Consider the following 18,271-nt stretch of genomic DNA (forward strand, 5'->3'; position numbering starts at 1 on the left):
CGAGTGAAGAAATTAGACTTCATCTTATAAATTTCTGCTCTTAACAAAATTGCGTTGAGCTCTATATAGATCTGACAGAAAAGGAAGGATTGACTCAGGATTTGCAAACCCTCAGATGATTGACTGAACAATGGTTTCAGACATTTCTAAACTTCTTTTTTTTCCCGTGAAAAAAAGGAAGCATTGAAAATCCTAGTGATTGGTGTTATTTGGAATGATAAAGGTTTTATTTTTCTCAATAAAAGAACGGGTTCTGTTATGGAATTTCACCATTATTTATTATTTAAAGCATCGGGGTGGTCTCCCCAAAACTGTCTTGCATATTTTCTCATAAAGGTCAATTTGTGTTTTGGACACATTCTGTTTCCTCGCGATTGAAACTATGACATAGAATTACAATTGAAGTCACTAAATCTCATACTAAATTAGCTGTTTTTATGTCATTGTATTTTTTCAAATATCACGTTTATATGTTTCTGAAAGTACAGACAGACAGTCACTCAATCCCTTGTTCGATTTGACTCAAAATTTGGCAGGTGTCTACGCCATAGATATTAAATCTGTTCACCGAATTTAATTCATCTAGTTATCTTCATTTTGTAGTTATTTGCGTTGACGTTTTAATCGAACAGCTGGACATACAGACTTCCTCTGAATGGATTCTTTTCAAAATTTGGTGTAAAGATCGTATATCAAATTTCATCCGTATAGTTCAAGGCATTTTTAAGTTACTCTGTCGCAGACAGACAGACAGACAAACAGTTTTTCAAAAAATTGTTCTTCGAACTCAAAGAGTCTAAAACGTGGTGATGCATCAAAACCCTCGAGTTCGAATTTTTTGAAGATTAGAATACAGGGGAATTTCTCATAATTTTCTCTTCTGAAACTTTTTGTGGAAGGGTGAGAGGTTGGAATGACTTGAAAATAAAATAATGAGTTTATCCCTGCAAGACAACAAACGGAAGACGGGTTATGAAAAAATAATTCTGAAAGTATCCAGATTTTATATCAGATTTCTCACACTGGAATATTCATCGAATGAATTAAGTAATATTATTCCTCTTAAAACTGAGTCCGTGTTCTAGTTAACATGCAAGCGTACAGAGTGATTGGCAGATCGCGAGGTTATTAATATTATCTAAACTTTGGTAGAGATTAGCAATTTGAAGGTAATGACAACATATCAAAATGCATTTGTTCAGCTAGCTTCATTTTCTAGTTATCAAGATGGCATACATATTTTCACAAACTTTTTTGTTTTAATATATTCAGAAAGGTGCCGTATTTGATAAAAATGTTAAAAAAAATGTAAAACTGTATGATTTGACGATTACAATACATCGCTTTAATTATGTATGAAAAATTGTAAATGTCTTGTTTAGACAATTGTCTAGACCAAATCATATGTAGAAAATGGGATTAAATTTTATAGCTTATGTCGAATAATATATCTTTTTAAACATATAAATTGGTGTTTTCGTCGTTTCAACTGTTTCATAAATTTCTAATTTTTTTTAATTTCATTTCTTTTTATTAAGAATACATAGCTATTAATCACTGATATTTTACTTAATATTTTCCAGTTGAGGAACAGAACCATCGATTATGTGACTCCAAAGATGTTGGAAGATGTCTCTCTGTTTTATCGGTTTGCGAAAGGTGATTAAATTTGAGTTTTTCTTTGTTTTTTTTAAATATTTATTTAATAGATGTGATCTATTTATAAAGTATACCGAACGAGTATAAAAAAAATCAAAAAAATATTTCAATTGGTTAGTTATATTAAATGAATTTTTTCTCTATTTTAGCCCGAGAATTTAATCTGGTTCAAGCAGAAGATATGCTTAAAAAGGTAAGACATTTTTGATGTCTCTTTATAATGAAGCACATGATTCCCTATATATATATATATATCATTATAGTGCTTCTAATGTGAAAAGGCATATTCGATGATCAAAACAACAAAATAATCTTTTCTTATATTTTTTCTTAAATTAATAAATTCTAAATAAATGTAACATATTTTATATGAAGCAATGAGAATCAGTATACATATCTATAATTTTCAATAAACTGAAGTAAGAATCATATTGCGATAAATAAGATTTTTGATTTTAAAATCAAAATTCATCAAAAGAGTATTTTAAACTCGTAGAATTGGTCTCCAAAACTTTCACGCGTATTCTCTAATAAGAATTATCATAAAATACCCTTGCATGGCGTTGACATATAATAGTTATGAAATATTAAACTTTTGTTTGCATTTAGCATTGTTTCTATATATACATGTCATCTTTGGCGAATTATTTGGCGAGTGAAATCACTGGCATGCATTAATAGCACCCAAAAATCGAATTTCTACTTTAGGCGTTTTTCTAAGCTGATTGAAATAAAAATTTAACACAAAATTGCAATTTCAATCATAATTGCAGGTACAAAGTGTAGTTGAAACGACAATTTGATATATTTAAGCTATTACATTTTTTTAGTAATGGCGTTTACATAATTCTGAAAGAACAGATCGACAGAAAATCAACTTTGTTTTCAATAAACAAGGGGGGGGGATCGAATGTAGGGAGGTGTAAAAGGTGGAGATTCGTGAAACTTTCTAGTTCGAATTGTTTGACGATTTTAATAATTTCTCTATACTTCGCATACGAGAAAATAAAAAAAAATGTATTAAAAAGAGAGTGTGTTAAAAAAAGAAATATTTTTAGATTCTCATTGAAATAGAGAAATTAAATGCTTCAATGTAAATTTGTAAAAATTTATTATTCCCAGCTGAGTTCAGTAAAAAATTTTGGTTCAATCTGTCCCGCTTGCACGATTCGTAAATTATGAATCATACAGAATTCTCTTTATTCTTCTCAGAGATTCGGTGTAAATTGTATTACGAATACCAATTTTCGACTCTTTGACATGGCAGGATCATTAAGAGCAGCCAATGGGGCGACAGAGGTTTTTCCTTATCGAGAATGAACAACTTAGCACCAACATTTGAAACCCTCCTAATAATCAAAAGCCTTTTTACTTATAAGGATAATTCCATATTTGAGATGCCTTGAAGAATTATAGTCAATTTGTATAGTAGGAGAAATTTCTATCTTGCTATAGCGTTCAAGGAATCCGAATGACCCATACGCCATGAAAATTGACACATAACATACATATTTAACACATAATACAATAATTTCAATATAAGGAGGAATATGCATCTTTCTTTCACGAAAAGATACGGCCTATCATCGTAATAGAGAGGGCAGCTTCACGCTATTTATGTACTCTCGACGGATTAAAAAATATTTTTTCCTAGGTAGCACAGCCTACTGTACAATATTATGCGATATTGTACTATATTAATCAATATTCCTCAATATTATACAATATTATGCGATATTGTACTATATTAATCAATATTCCTCAATATTATACAATATTATGCGATATTGTACTATATTAATCAATATTCCTCAATACTATACAATATCATGCGATATTGTACTATATTAATCAATATTCCTCAATATTATACAATATAATGCGATATTGTACTATATTAATCAATATTCCTCAATATTATACAATATTGCGAATATTGACAAATATCATACAATATTGTACATTATTTTTGTGCTATTAAGGATAATTGCATCCTCTTATTTCCATATTTGGGTAGCCAGATGGTGCTAGTTTGAATGCAGGGTGGTTATTCGTGTGCAGTGAAATTGTATACAGAATTACTTATGCACCAGGGCAGATTGATAATTTTAGAAACTTTAATTCGCATTCAAAGTGACTACTCGTATATAGTATACATATTCATATACAGGAGGTTCGTAATCGTAGTCAGAGTTACCTATGCACCAAATGAGAATGGCAAATTCAGAATCATAGTTCTCATTCAGGATTCTATTTATAAATAACATATTTGTATACTATGTGTTAGAAAACATATATTTTCTTTAGTATATCCGTATACAGGTTCTATTCATGCATAATATATTCGTATACATGGTATTCGTTTTTCGTATACATATTGTCTGAATTCGTATAGAGAGTTACCTATCCATCAGATTGGAAGAATTTATTCAGAATCATCACTCATATACAGAGAAACTCTAAATTTGTCTTTCCACTCTAATAGGCTGATAATGGCAAAAACATACGATTTCACATTAGAAAGTGTAATAATAAAAGTCACACAAAAGTGAAAATAATTTAAGAATGATGGAAGAAGGAAAGCTGTAAAAGCAATTGATAAACCAAATTAAAAAAAAAACTAATTCGTTTTTAAGCATTTACAGCCAATAACATTTTAGAAAATTCTCTGCATTTCAAAGACACAGTCGGCAACGATGAATTCTACTGTTTCAAAATCCATGTCACAAACAATAGGGGTGTCGCACACTTAGAAATCTCGTTAAAAGATAAATTTGATAGTATTGATGTACAGATAAGACCACCTCTCTCAATCCACTTATATCCACATTTTGTGACCAACGAACCAACGAATCACGCTCATAATATAAGTGATATGCATAAATCCAAAATTTTGAAATCAAATTATTCAACAAATAACAGGAGAAACCTATCTTCAGAATTGTTAGATGCATTACGCCATCTATTGGAGGTAGTAAGTAGTAAAAGTGATTCCAATGATCAATGGCCCTTGCAATTTTATTTCAACTTACGATGGGCAGATGAATTAGTCTGAGAACTTTGCTTATAAAAAGAAAATATGGATGTTTAGCATTGTTTAATAAGTCGTGGATTCGTTTTCGATTATATCTATCTACGAGAAATCGTGTAATTTATCAAATATTCGTAATAAATTTATTTATAACACAAAATTAATTTTGAACATTACCTAACCAAATCCCAATTATGGACACTGATTGTAAATACTTTTGTTGAAAACAAATTTAAAATTTATCATAACAGTGAGTGATATTATATAAATCAAGATGCTATAATGTTCATAAAATATTTTATCAATTTATATATATATATTATTTTGATAAATGACAGATTTTACAATACCATTTATTACTCAGATTTTTACTTTCTGATATATATAATATAGAGAAAGCGCAGTAATTTTCAAAAACTCTAAAACGAAATTTTAACGAATCCTCACGTTTTAGACGTCCCTCAGTTCAAAAAACAAATTTTTGGAAAGTGTCCGTCTCTCTGTGTGTCTGTGTGAGATAAAGATAACTCAAAAAAGCATTAAGCTAGATGGTGAAATTTGGTTTACAATTTTTATACCAAATGTGTAGATTTCCATTAAATTCTGAGTAAAAATAGTTCAGACGAAGGCGTTTGTTCGGCTGTTCGAATACATGTTAACACGATATTTACAAAACGAAATAAGCTAGCTAGATAAAATTCAGTACAAATGTTTAACATCTATAGTGTTGCCACCTGTCAAATTTTTAGCTACTACTACGGATTAATTATCCATCGGTTTATACTTTCGGAAACATGTAAACGCGATAATTCAAAAACACAATGACTTAAATACATCAAATGGCATATTTAAGTCACTGAAGTTTGAACTACACTTTGTACCTGCAATTGTGACTACAATTGCAATTTTAGTTAAATTTGTGCTTCAATCGGTTGAGTCAAACATGTCTAAAACACAAATTCGGCTTTTGGATACGCCAAGGATTATTCGTCAAAAAATTGCCAAAGATGATACGATGGATTCAGTAAAATGCTAGATTCACACCCAAAGTCAATATTTCGTAACTATTGCACACCAATGCCATATAAAGCATTCTTTAGCGTGACAAGTTTAATTGAGAGTATGCAAAAAAAATTTGGAATAACCTCTCCAGCTGTCTTGAAACAATTATTAAGAAGGTATGTGATAAAAATTAAGCCTTACACACTTGAAACTTCGAAAATCGTTCAAAATATCGAATATTTTTTTTATTGCTTAATAATGTTGTCTGATCCTTTAGCTTTCAAACGATACCAAGATGTTGTCAATATTCGAAATATTTCTCGAGTTATTATTTTTCTTGGGGAGCTTTCATTAAGAACTTTTTAAAACTCATTTTATGAAGAATGTTATTTTTCCACTATGTTGCTTCATTCAAACAATCATAACTCAACAAGAAATGAACCAAATACAGTCATTTATATATCAAAATAATCTGTATGAAATGGGGGATGTTTTGTGCTTCAATCAAAGTTATATTTATAGAAATAAATTTTTATAGCTATTTGAAAGTTAAAATGACAGAAAAAATCTCGTTTTTTCTATTCATTGAAGATGAAAAAATTATTTAAAAAAAACTATACATTTTTATCACTTGAGTGAGGCAGACAACATGAAGACTAATATTAGGCATAATTTACAACTAGAATTATGTGTCTGTGCAAATTAGAATTTAAGATATCATGTTTCAAAAAATAGGCTAATTAGCTCATTAAATATTAATTAATTAATTAATAATTAGTGTAATATGGTTTTTTCTCACAGAAATGAGTTTAAACATATATTAATGACCTACTATGAAAAAACTGGACTTTTAAAGTTAAAATTTTAAAAAAAAATCTTCAAGTGTGTACGTACACCTTAACTGAAAACTTTCGTGAATAAAATTAGTGGACACGTGTTCTATTAATTTTGAATCTGTAGATATATATGAAATTATGCTTCATAATATTTCAATAATAATCGATTCCGAGAGTAGTAACAAATTTTTATTAGTTATATCATATCCACAAACATTAGAACCTCATAACTAAAAATAATCCATTCATATGTAGAATCTTGCCTCTTAACGGAATTGCTCAAAATATTTGCCAACATTATTTATTCACTGTAGATAAAGCGAACCGCAGAGATCGGAAACGTTTTTATCATATCCGTCGATACCTGTGCGAAATATTTTTTTCTGCTCTCAACTTCTTAATTTTATCGATCTGTGAGGTATCGATAAAGTCTATGCTTGAAGTGCCCCCTCAAAATGTCATTCACCTGAAGGAGATCGGGTGATTGTGGGAAAAGGGTAAACTGATACTACTATTATATCATCATTATGTTCTCATCAGAATCGATATAATTCTAGTGAATAAATAAATCCCCACATTTTATTATGTATTAGACAAGATTTTACACAAAAGATTTTAATTATGTATTAGAAATTTAGAGATGCATTACGAATTATGTAATTCCTTCGTTACAATTAAGTTCTCATTATAATTGATGAAAATACAGTGAACAAATAAGTTATCATATAAAGATTTTAATTATGTATTAGAAATTTATTGACACATTATGAATTATGTAATTCCTCCTTCACAATTATGTTCTCATTAGAATTGCATCAATTCTAATGAACATTTAAGTCACCATATAAAGGTTTTAAATATATATTAGAAATTTTTAGATGCATAATTAATTATGTAATTCCTTTGTCACAATTACATTCACATCAAAATTGATGCAATTCTAATGAACAATTAAGTCACCACATAAAGATTTTAAATATATATTAGAAGTTTAGAGACGCATTACGAATAATGTAATTCCTCCTTTAAAATTATGTTCTCATTAGAATTGATGAAAATACAGTGAACAAATAAGTTATCATATAAAGATTTTAATTATGTATTAGAAATTTATTGACACATTATGAATTATGTAATTCCTCCGTCACAATTATGTTCTCATTAGAATTGCATCAATTCCAATGAACACATAAGTCACCATAAAAATTTTTAATTGTGTATTAAAAATTTATAGACACATTATGAATTATGGAATTCATTCGTCACAATTATATTCTCATAGGAATTGATATAATTCTAGTGAACAAATAAACCACCATATAAAGATTTTAATTATGTATTAGAAATTTAGAGAAGTATTATGAATTTTGTAATTTCTCTATCGTGGCATATTCTCATTGACATTGATGGAATTTTCGTGAACATTTAAATCAGCATATAAATATTTTAATATTATAATAGAAATTTAGCAATGTAGTATAAATTAAGAAATTTCTTTTCCACAAGTGAGTTATTATAAGACTATGTAAATTTGATGAACGAAGAAATCCCAATACAAAGATTTTAATAATGTATTATGTACCATTTTATTGCTTCATCATAGTTATGTTTTCATAAGAATGGATGAAATTTCGATGCACAAATAATTCACCATTTCAAGATTTTTTTTTTAATATTAGAAATTTATTGACGTATTATGAATTTTGTAATTTCTTCGTCGGTTAATGGAATTTTCATGTGCATTTAAATCACCATATAAGGATTTTAATAATGTATTAGAAGTTTAATGATGTAGTATAAATTAAGAAATTTCTTCATCACAATTGTGTTTTCATCAGAATAATGGATATTTGATGAATGAATAAAGGAGCAAACAAAGATTTTAATGATGAATTCTCAAATTCAGTAATGTGTTATGAATTGTGTAATTTCTTCATCAGAAATGTATTCACATCAGAATCGAAGGAATTTTGGTTAACAATTAAATCGTTATATAAATATTTTAATTAATGCATTAGAAATTTAGTGATATATTATAAATTACGCAATTCCTGCGTCACAATTGTGTTCTCATCAGAATCGATAGAAATGTGATGAACAAATAAGTTTCCATATAAAGATTTTAATAACGTATTCTGAAATTCAGTATTGTATTATAAATTATATAATTGCTTCGTCATAACTATATTCTTCTCTCGTTTCGATAAACAAATAATCTGCCATGTAAAACTTTTAATAAAGTATTATTAAATTTAGTACTGCATTGTGTATTATGCAATTCCTTCGCCATATTTATATTCTCAATGAAATCGATGGAATCTTTACAAAAACAATGGTACGGTGGACAAGTCAGTTTAATTAATAATATTTTAATAATGTATTGATCAATTCGAAATATTAAATTCCATTGCAAGTTTTAGTGCCTTATATATATACTATGGTGTAAGTTTTAAAAAAAGTGTATACATTTTTTTAAAGATATATGGTCAATTTTTACTTATTTTACAACAAATCTTTAAAAAATTCCAACTTTTGTTTAATTTTTATAGATATCAGGCCTATATAATTAATAAATGCAAAAGAGTTTTTTAAATGTCACAAAAATTATCATAGATTAATAAATATAATTTACTGGGATAGATCTAATTTTGATAGATCTAAAATAATACCCAAAGTCATTAATTCTCTATGAAATTGTAATTAAATTCAAAAGTGGAAGGTAAATTTATTGCTCTCCAGTTCAGCTTGAGTAATAACATGGATTCCAGCGTTTGAAGCTCAGCAAATTTTCTTAGAATAAAAACAATTTCGTATTGCTTTCATAAAGTCTAGAATATGCTTATATTTATTTATCAGTATATGTAATTAAATTTATTTAATTTAAATTCAATTTTAAATATTAAGATTTATTTAAAAAATTCTTAATGTAGTATGCGTTTCTTGATATATACTTGCTTTCTCTATATCTTATCTCTCTATGTTTATTTTTATTTATTTTTCTCTCTTATTTATTTTTATCTTAGCTCTCTATATCTTATATATTAATTACAACTGCTAATGAATTGACTCACATTTCAACTTTATTTATTTTTCTGCTGTACTGAATAGTTAATTATGTAGTTTATAATTCCTTAGTGTGTTTTTCAGTACAATAAGGAGTTAAAATGTTATTTGTAAAATTATATTATGTTGTAGAGTTTTATTTGTTGTCCAATGTAACAATTCACCTAGCCATTTCTTCAAATGCAAAAAGAATTTTGGAAATCAGTTTAATTAGTTATTTTATTTTAATTCAAAGATACAGGATGGCTTTAAATTAGAAACTTTCAGAAACTTGTTTTAAATTCTCAAAAATTAAGTGCCAATATAATTGCCATGCTATGATATTTTTACTCTTAACGCTTAGTGGCAAGCATGCCAACCACTTTTAATTTCTTTTGAAAGATCTCTGGTAAATATATTTAAATCAATTCAATATTCAATTCTTTGCAAACTCAAAAAATTTTCTATTTACAACTTTAATTTATCATGCAATGATTCAAACAAGTTTTATTTGATGATGTTCTATATTTATGACTTATAAAGTTTAAAATTCGCATACGTTGATAGAATGATAAATGTTTTTTTTTATCTGTAATAAAATAAATAGAAAAATGTTTTACAGGGAATAAATAAATAAATAGAATAATTGCCATGCTATGATATTTTTACTCTTAACGCTTAGTGGCAAGCATGCCAACCACTTTTAATTTCTTTTGAAAGATCTCTGGTAAATATATTTAAATCAATTCAATATTCAATTCTTTGCAAACTCAAAAAATTTTCTATTTACAACTTTAATTTATCATGCAATGATTCAAACAAGTTTTATTTGATGATGTTCTATATTTATGACTTATAAAGTTTAAAATTCGCATACGTTGATAGAATGATAAATGTTTTTTTTTATCTGTAATAAAATAAATAGAAAAATGTTTTACAGGGAATAAATAAATAAATAGAATAATTGCCATGCTATGATATTTTTACTCTTAACGCTTAGTGGCAAGCATGCCAACCACTTTTAATTTCTTTTGAAAGATCTCTGGTAAATATATTTAAATCAATTCAATATTCAATTCTTTGCAAACTCAAAAAATTTTCTATTTACAACTTTAATTTATCATGCAATGATTCAAACAAGTTTTATTTGATGATGTTCTATATTTATGACTTATAAAGTTTAAAATTCGCATACGTTGATAGAATGATAAATGTTTTTTTTTATCTGTAATAAAATAAATAGAAAAATGTTTTACAGGGAATAAATAAATAAATAGAATAATTGCCATGCTATGATATTTTTACTCTTAACGCTTAGTGGCAAGCATGCCAACCACTTTTAATTTCTTTTGAAAGATCTCTGGTAAATATATTTAAATCAATTCAATATTCAATTCTTTGCTAACTCAAAAAATTTTCTATTTACAACTTTAATTTATCATGCAATGATTCAAACAAGTTTTATTTGATGATGTTCTATATTTATGACTTATAAAGTTTAAAATTCGCATACGTTGATAGAATGATAAATGTTTTTTTTTTATCTGTAATAAAATAAATAGAAAAATGTTTTACAGGGAATAAATAAATAAATAGAATAATTGCCATGCTATGATATTTTTACTCTTAACGCTTAGTGGCAAGCATGCCAACCACTTTTAATTTCTTTTGAAAGATCTCTGGTAAATATATTTAAATCAATTCAATATTCAATTCTTTGCAAACTCAAAAAATTTTCTATTTACAACTTTAATTTATCATGCAATGATTCAAACAAGTTTTATTTGATGATGTTCTATATTTATGACTTATAAAGTTTAAAATTCGCATACGTTGATAGAATGATAAATGTTTTTTTTTATCTGTAATAAAATAAATAGAAAAATGTTTTACAGGGAATAAATAAATAAATAGAATAATTGCCATGCTATGATATTTTTACTCTTAACGCTTAGTGGCAAGCATGCCAACCACTTTTAATTTCTTTTGAAAGATCTCTGGTAAATATATTTAAATCAATTCAATATTCAATTCTTTGCAAACTCAAAAAATTTTCTATTTACAACTTTAATTTATCATGCAATGATTCAAACAAGTTTTATTTGATGATGTTCTATATTTATGACTTATAAAGTTTAAAATTCGCATACGTTGATAGAATGATAAATGTTTTTTTTTATCTGTAATAAAATAAATAGAAAAATGTTTTACAGGGAATAAATAAATAAATAGAATAATTGCCATGCTATGATATTTTTACTCTTAACGCTTAGTGGCAAGCATGCCAACCACTTTTAATTTCTTTTGAAAGATCTCTGGTAAATATATTTAAATCAATTCAATATTCAATTCTTTGCAAACTCAAAAAATTTTCTATTTACAACTTTAATTTATCATGCAATGATTCAAACAAGTTTTATTTGATGATGTTCTATATTTATGACTTATAAAGTTTAAAATTCGCATACGTTGATAGAATGATAAATGTTTTTTTTATCTGTAATAAAATAAATAGAAAAATGTTTTACAGGGAATAAATAAATAAATAGAATAATTGCCATGCTATGATATTTTTACTCTTAACGCTTAGTGGCAAGCATGCCAACCGTTTTTAATTTCTTTTGAAAGATCTCTGGTAAATATATTTAAATCAATTCAATATTCAATTCTTTGCAAACTCAAAAAATTTTCTATTTACAACTTTAATTTATCATGCAATGATTCAAACAAGTTTTATTTGATGATGTTCTATATTTATGACTTATAAAGTTTAAAATTCGCATACGTTGATAGAATGATAAATGTTTTTTTTTATCTGTAATAAAATAAATAGAAAAATGTTTTACAGGGAATAAATAAATAAATAGAATAATTGCCATGCTATGATATTTTTACTCTTAACGCTTAGTGGCAAGCATGCCAACCACTTTTAATTTCTTTTGAAAGATCTCTGGTAAATGTATTTAAATCAATTCAATATTCAATTCTTTGCAAACTCAAAAAATTTTCTATTTACAACTTCAATTTATCATGCAATGATTCAAACAAGTTTTATTTGATGATGTTCTATATTTATGACTTATAAAGTTTAAAATTCGCATACGTTGATAGAATGATAAATGTTTTTTTTTATCTGTAATAAAATAAATAGAAAAATGTTTTACAGGAAATAAATAAATAAATAGAATAATTGCCATGCTATGATATTTTTACTCTTAACGCTTAGTGGCAAGCATGCCAACCACTTTTAATTTCTTTTGAAAGATCTCTGGTAAATGTATTTAAATCAATTCAATATTCAATTCTTTGCAAACTCAAAAAATTTTCTATTTACAACTTCAATTTATCATGCAATGATTCAAACAAGTTTTATTTGATGATGTTCTATATTTATGACTTATAAAGTTTAAAATTCGCATACGTTGATAGAATGATAAATGTTTTTTTTATCTGTAATAAAATAAATAGAAAAATGTTTTACAGGAAATAAATAAATAAATAGAATAATTGCCATGCTATGATATTTTTACTCTTAACGCTTAGTGGCAAGCATGCCAACCACTTTTAATTTCTTTTGAAAGATCTCTGGTAAATGTATTTAAATCAATTCAATATTCAATTCTTTGCAAACTCAAAAAATGTTCTATTTACAACTTCAATTTATCATGCAATGATTCAAACAAGTTTTATTTGATGATGTTCTATATTTATGACTTATAAAGTTTAAAATTCGCATACGTTGATAGAATGATAAATGTTTTTTTTTATCTGTAATAAAATAAATAGAAAAATGTTTTACAGGAAATAAATAAATAAATAGAATAATTGCCATGCTATGATATTTTTACTCTTAACGCTTAGTGGCAAGCATGCCAACCACTTTTAATTTCTTTTGAAAGATCTCTGGTAAATGTATTTAAATCAATTCAATATTCAATTCTTTGCAAACTCAAATTTTTTTCTATTTACAACTTTAATTTATCATGCAATGATTCAAACAAGTTTTATTTGGTGATGTCCTAGATTTATGACTTATAAAGTTTAAAATTCGCATACGGTGATAGAATGAGAAATAATTTTTTTATCTGTAATAAAATAAATAGAATAATGTTGTTTTACAGGGAAAATTTCAGATTTCTCCTTTTTTCTTGTCTCATGTAGATTTCGTTGCAGAGATATGAATACGTTTAAGTTTTGTTCCGAACAAATGAAATTGAAAACCCCTCTGTACATTCTTGTATATGTAGTACAGAGAAGTATGATAATTGTCAAAAAATTCGAACTAGAATTCCCCGACTTCGAAAAACCCATTTTGGAAAATATCTGTCTGTAATAAACATATCTCAAAAACTCTTTGTGATATATTTATCTTAATATACACTTTTTGAAATTAACCAGAATTTTAGATTTCTATCAAATTTTAAACAAAATATGTTTAAATGAAATCTATCTGTCCTGCTGTTCGAATATAAGAGAACACGATAACTGCAAAACGAAGCAAGCTAGATGGATAAAATTCGGTGCACAGATTTAACATCTGTACTGTAGACATCTATCAAATATCATCGAATTCCAATCAGATGTTGACTGTTTGTCGATATGTGCTTTCAGAATATGCAAACGAGATAATGTCAATCATGAAAAATGCACTGATTTAAATATATCGAATTTATTATTAGCTATAACTATAGTTCTGTGTCAATTGTTTGTTTCTATCGGCTGGGAAAAACGCATATTCGATTTTCGGAAACTATTAGCTGCATGCCTTGAATGAATCACCCAAGGGCCAACATATTCAGTAAAAATGCTAATATCTCAAGCAAACGGTAAATATTTGGTAACTATTGTAAGCCAATGTATGCATTTACTAAAGAGTATGCGAACAAGTTTAGGGAGATCACTTTTGCTGGCTTTTTTATTCGATCACCTTTTTAATATAAACAAAATACCTTTAAATAAATTATCTTTTAAATAGAGATTCTATATAAAGTTCCTTTTCCTTTCAGCATATAGCTTGGAGGAAAGTAATGCAAATAGACACAATACTAACAGAATACGAGCCACCAGAGGTAAGAAATATGAATTCATAAAATACTATGAATGTCTAAACTTGAAACCTTAATTCAACATTTGTTTAAATATTTATTGTTTATTGTTGTTGACTTCATTAGTACCTTCGAATTGATCCGTCTAACAAGGTCTTGACAGAACTTTTGCCTAACTTTTGATTCAAATCCAATTAGCAATAACATTCTACTTTACTACATTAGTAGATTGTCTCGAAAGAATAAATGTATCAAACAGAAACATATAAATATTTCTTCAACATAAAAGTAGTTATAAAACCAAATTATTGAAAAACCGAAGGATGTTTTGGCAACAAATAACTTTTTAGAATCAGGATTACTTCCTGGGTTTCTCTTGTTTGGATTTCTACAATAGATTCACTGTGAAAGCTACGTCTAGCAAAAGATGTCACATTTTTTATTATAATAAGTTCTTGATTCATTATTATAGAAAAAAAGATAAAAATATCAGGATTTCTTTTGTATGTGTGTTTAATTTCGAATTTATAACCTCAATACTTATTATTCCTATATAACCTAGACTTTTGATGTTATTCAAAACCATCGAACATAATTTTATTCAAAAAATGTGGTATATCTATTTGATGGTGCACTTAATGCAAGATTTTAATTTGCCACCATTCGTGCAGCGAAGTGTTGGCAACTCTATTGAAAAGCAAAATTACCCTATTAAAAATAGGTGTTAGTTCAGGATTAATAAAAATAGAGCGTTACATGATAGAACAACATGTTTTCATTTTTGAACAATATTTAAAAAATAATGAAAGTCTGAAGGCCATAGTTAAAAAATTTGAGAATTGCCATTTAACACCACTGGATTTCTTTTTACGGGATTATTTGAAATCAAAGATTTATACCAACAAGCCACAAGAACGTGTGCATTAAATAAGTAAATTCAACACTGCATCAACGAAATTCAGCCACATTTATGAAAGATGACAATGTAAAGTTTCGACGAAAGAGTGCATGTGTGTGTGACGGATTGGTATGTGCGAGGATAGAACCTGGGACCTTGTGGTTCGCGACCCAGTAACATGACCATGATACAAAAGCAATTGCTCGGGTAGCGTAGTTATCAACTGGCTTATATGCTATTCACTACAGACTATCCGTCCAGTGAGTCGGAGGTGAGACGAACGATATGGTTATTGAGTAGTGATGTATTAGCTGTTGATTCTAATGCGCCTGTACCCATTTGAGTAGCGCCAAGCGTTATGGCGAGCGTGTGTGGGTGAGTGGTTGCTGATGCTGTTGCTGCGTCAAGTGAGTCTGACGAATTTGGGTTGCTGCATCCTTTTTGTGTTGCTGCGTCAAGTGAATCTGACGACTTTGGGTTACTGTGGGTAGATGGCGCCACAACAGCTGTACGAAGGTTGAAGGTTCATTGTCCGAGGTCACCAATGTGGCGAATTGGTATGTGCGAGGATAGAACCTGGGACCTTGTGGTTCGCAGCGCAGTAACATGACCATGATATAAAAGCAATTGCTCCGGTAGCGTAGTTGTTAACTGGCTTATGTGCTATTCACTACATGTGCTAACAAAGCCGTGGAGAACATTTGCCCTAAGTGTTATTCTATACATAACCATATCCTGTGTTCTTTAAGATTCAATCAAAATATAGCAATTTAAATGAAAAAAACTGGGTTTTTTTTCTATTTAAATCAAATTTTGCGTTAACGCGTTGTTCTATAGTATCACACTCCATTTTTATTAACCCTAAGCTATCAGCTGTCAAATGGTTTTTTTGAAATGGTAACCAACACTTTATGCTCAAATGGCGGCAAATTCAAATCTTGTGTTGATTTTGGGACACCCTTTATATAAAATAACAATTTTTGTTGGTGAATTTTCGTCTCTTTTTTTAGGTTCTCGTAAAATACATTCCAACAAACGCTTTGTGTTTCGGTAAGGACGAGAGTCTCGTTCGGATTGTCGACATCGGTGGGACAGATCTGAAAGGTATGCATGCCTTTTCGAGAATTTTCAAGAGTCTTCTTTTTTTTTTTTTTTTTCCTTCCACTTTTGACATAAATTGAATAATTAAACATTGTGACTCTAATCAACAACAGAACTGATATTACCAAATTCCGTCGCCAAATAATTGTGCCAGTTTACAAGCTAGCTAATCAAAAAGTCATGTCTTTATGACGCATTCAATATTTAAAATAGTTATTCCTTTTATTTTAGTAATTTCATTTCATGAAAATTAGCCGACACAATTCCAATAGCATTAATAATTCCCCGATAATGACGATTATCTATAACATAATTTGCAATTAAAGACATAAAAAATCTGTAACATAAGGCGAGGTTAAAAATACTCCTGCATGTTTGTTTGCATTATTATCGGTTGCTCAAATTAAAATTTATGTTTTGCATCAACCAACTTAGACATTTGATGACCATATGCTGCCATCAATTTTTCAACAAGTTATGAAAAACACCAATACAGATTATAAACATTGTTTCAATAAGTTGCAATCTACTTTGAGTTAATTAGTTGGATTCTTATAAGGTTTTGCAGTTCCGTTAATTAGTTAAGCGAATTATTTAATTAATTGCAGCTGTAAACACGTTCAATGAAACAGTCTGAAACATTGGTAGTGCAGTTTGTTTATATTTAGCTATTGCCATTCGAAGACAAATAAAAATAACATTTTTGTCCTACTCACATTAGCATTTTTATAAGAATATAATGCACTTTTTCTTTACTTGAAAAAATGAACACAGTGAAATGTCAAATTATTGTAAATCTTTTATTCAAGAGTATTAAACAAAATAGTCTAATACGTAACCAAGCCTGGGCAAAATATCTTAAACTAAGGCTGTCCAAGATATTCTGGGGGAGTATGACAAACGTTGAAAAATTTCTTTATAAATAGATACTAATGAAATATTAATTTTTTGAAACAATGTACTTATATGTATTTTAAGACCTTTTATACTGTTTCAGGGCTATGGAATGTATCAACCACAACAGAATTTATGAAGTACGTTATTTATGTTCTTGAAAAGGATAAAGATGAAGTACTGAAGCAAGGCCTCAAAGTAATTTGTAATTATATATCTTTTCATAATTTTATCCAACAATTGTGATATCCTGTAAAAATCTATAGCCTGCTCTTTAAAGAATTTAAAATTACTTTTAATATTTCAAATATTTGTACTATTAACTGTCGATGGAGATTTAAAAAAAAATCATAAATATTTTTTGTGAAATCTCGATCTTTTTTGCTATAGCAAGGGTTTCTGAAATATGAGGAGCGTGTTAAGATTTAATGGATTGCGACAAGATCATGGAATATATATAGCGCAACATGCAAGTAAGCGATTCGTGTCTAATTACAAAAAAAAAAGACAAGTGTCTTTCCAATAAGCGGATTCTTTACAAATTCGAATATGTAAAGAATCTCTTTTCAAGCGAGATGATTTTACATTTAATGCGAATATCATCTTTTATTTTTATGCACAGTGTCGCCAAAGTTATATTTAACCTTGGGCGAACCCACCTAATCGAAAATACCTTAAGCACGTTAACTCAATCTGTGGACGCATTAATTCTGAAGTGTTTCATTATCATCTGAATATATTGCTCGTCATCATCAAGTAAACA

The 18,271-nt window shown here is 28.0% G+C and overlaps 1 protein-coding gene across 5 annotated transcripts in view; it reads left to right on the forward strand.

Moving 5' to 3' along the window:
• Nucleotides 1-18,271, forward strand: part of LOC129969153 (retinal-binding protein-like) — a 73,857-nt gene that overhangs the window by 32,094 nt on the left and 23,492 nt on the right. For all 5 annotated transcript variants that reach the window (XM_056083584.1, XM_056083583.1, XM_056083582.1 and 2 more), the window contains exons 3-7: nt 1,584-1,659; nt 1,809-1,852; nt 14,577-14,639; nt 16,524-16,617; nt 17,612-17,706. In XM_056083584.1, the coding sequence (XP_055939559.1) occupies nt 1,584-1,659; nt 1,809-1,852; nt 14,577-14,639; nt 16,524-16,617; nt 17,612-17,706 (372 nt within the window). The remainder of the gene's footprint in view (nt 1-1,583; nt 1,660-1,808; nt 1,853-14,576; nt 14,640-16,523; nt 16,618-17,611; nt 17,707-18,271) is intronic.

Source organism: Argiope bruennichi, chromosome 5, assembly GCF_947563725.1.
Source record: "Argiope bruennichi chromosome 5, qqArgBrue1.1, whole genome shotgun sequence".
Lineage (NCBI taxonomy): Eukaryota > Metazoa > Arthropoda > Arachnida > Araneae > Araneidae > Argiope > Argiope bruennichi.